Here is a 525-nt window from a genome sequence, read left to right as displayed (position 1 = left end):
GTTGCCGAGGGTGACCTCCTCCCAGCTCCTTGTCTTGCAGTGGGAGGTGCCAGCAGCCCTCTCCTCTCTCTCGCAGGGCCCCCCATCATCTCCAGCACCCAGACGCAACATGCCCTGCACGGCCAGAAGGGGCAGATCAAGTGCTTCATCCGCAGCACCCCGCCGCCGGATCGCATCGTGAGTAGCACCCCGGGGGAGGTCCTGGAGTCCGGGCCCGCCGGGCGCTACCCGGTGGAGACGGTCAGCACGGACGAGGGTGTCATCTCCACGCTGACCATCAGCAACATCGTCCGGGCCGATTTCCAAACCATTTACAACTGCACCGCCTGGAACAGCTTCGGCTCTGACACCGAGATCATCCGGCTCAAAGAGCATTTTCGCCCCCCGGGGGGCGTGGTGGGGGCCCGACGGCGCGCAAACCCCCCCCGGCTGACCTCACTCTCGCTTGGCAGGCGTGGTCCTGGAAGGAGAACGTCCTGGAGTCCGGGACCTCCGGGCGCTACACGGTGGAGACGGTCAGCACGG

General features: G+C 66.5%; 1 protein-coding gene across 1 annotated transcript in view; it reads left to right on the top strand.

The window, feature by feature from the left end:
- The window catches only part of KIRREL3 (kin of IRRE like 3 (Drosophila)), a gene marked incomplete at its 5' end in the record, with an annotated part of 44,576 nt that overhangs the window by 32,435 nt on the left and 11,616 nt on the right, over positions 1-525 (top strand). Inside the window, one exon of the mRNA XM_010133254.1 lies at positions 77-374. Within this exon, the coding sequence (XP_010131556.1) occupies positions 77-374 (298 nt within the window). The remainder of the gene's footprint in view (positions 1-76; positions 375-525) is intronic.

The sequence above is a fragment of the Buceros rhinoceros genome, unplaced genomic scaffold, assembly GCF_000710305.1.
Source record: "Buceros rhinoceros silvestris isolate BGI_N320 unplaced genomic scaffold, ASM71030v1 scaffold15580, whole genome shotgun sequence".
Taxonomy (NCBI): Eukaryota; Metazoa; Chordata; class Aves; order Bucerotiformes; family Bucerotidae; genus Buceros; species Buceros rhinoceros.
Note: the sequence above shows the minus strand (reverse complement) of the source record. Positions and strands in the feature narration are given on the sequence as shown.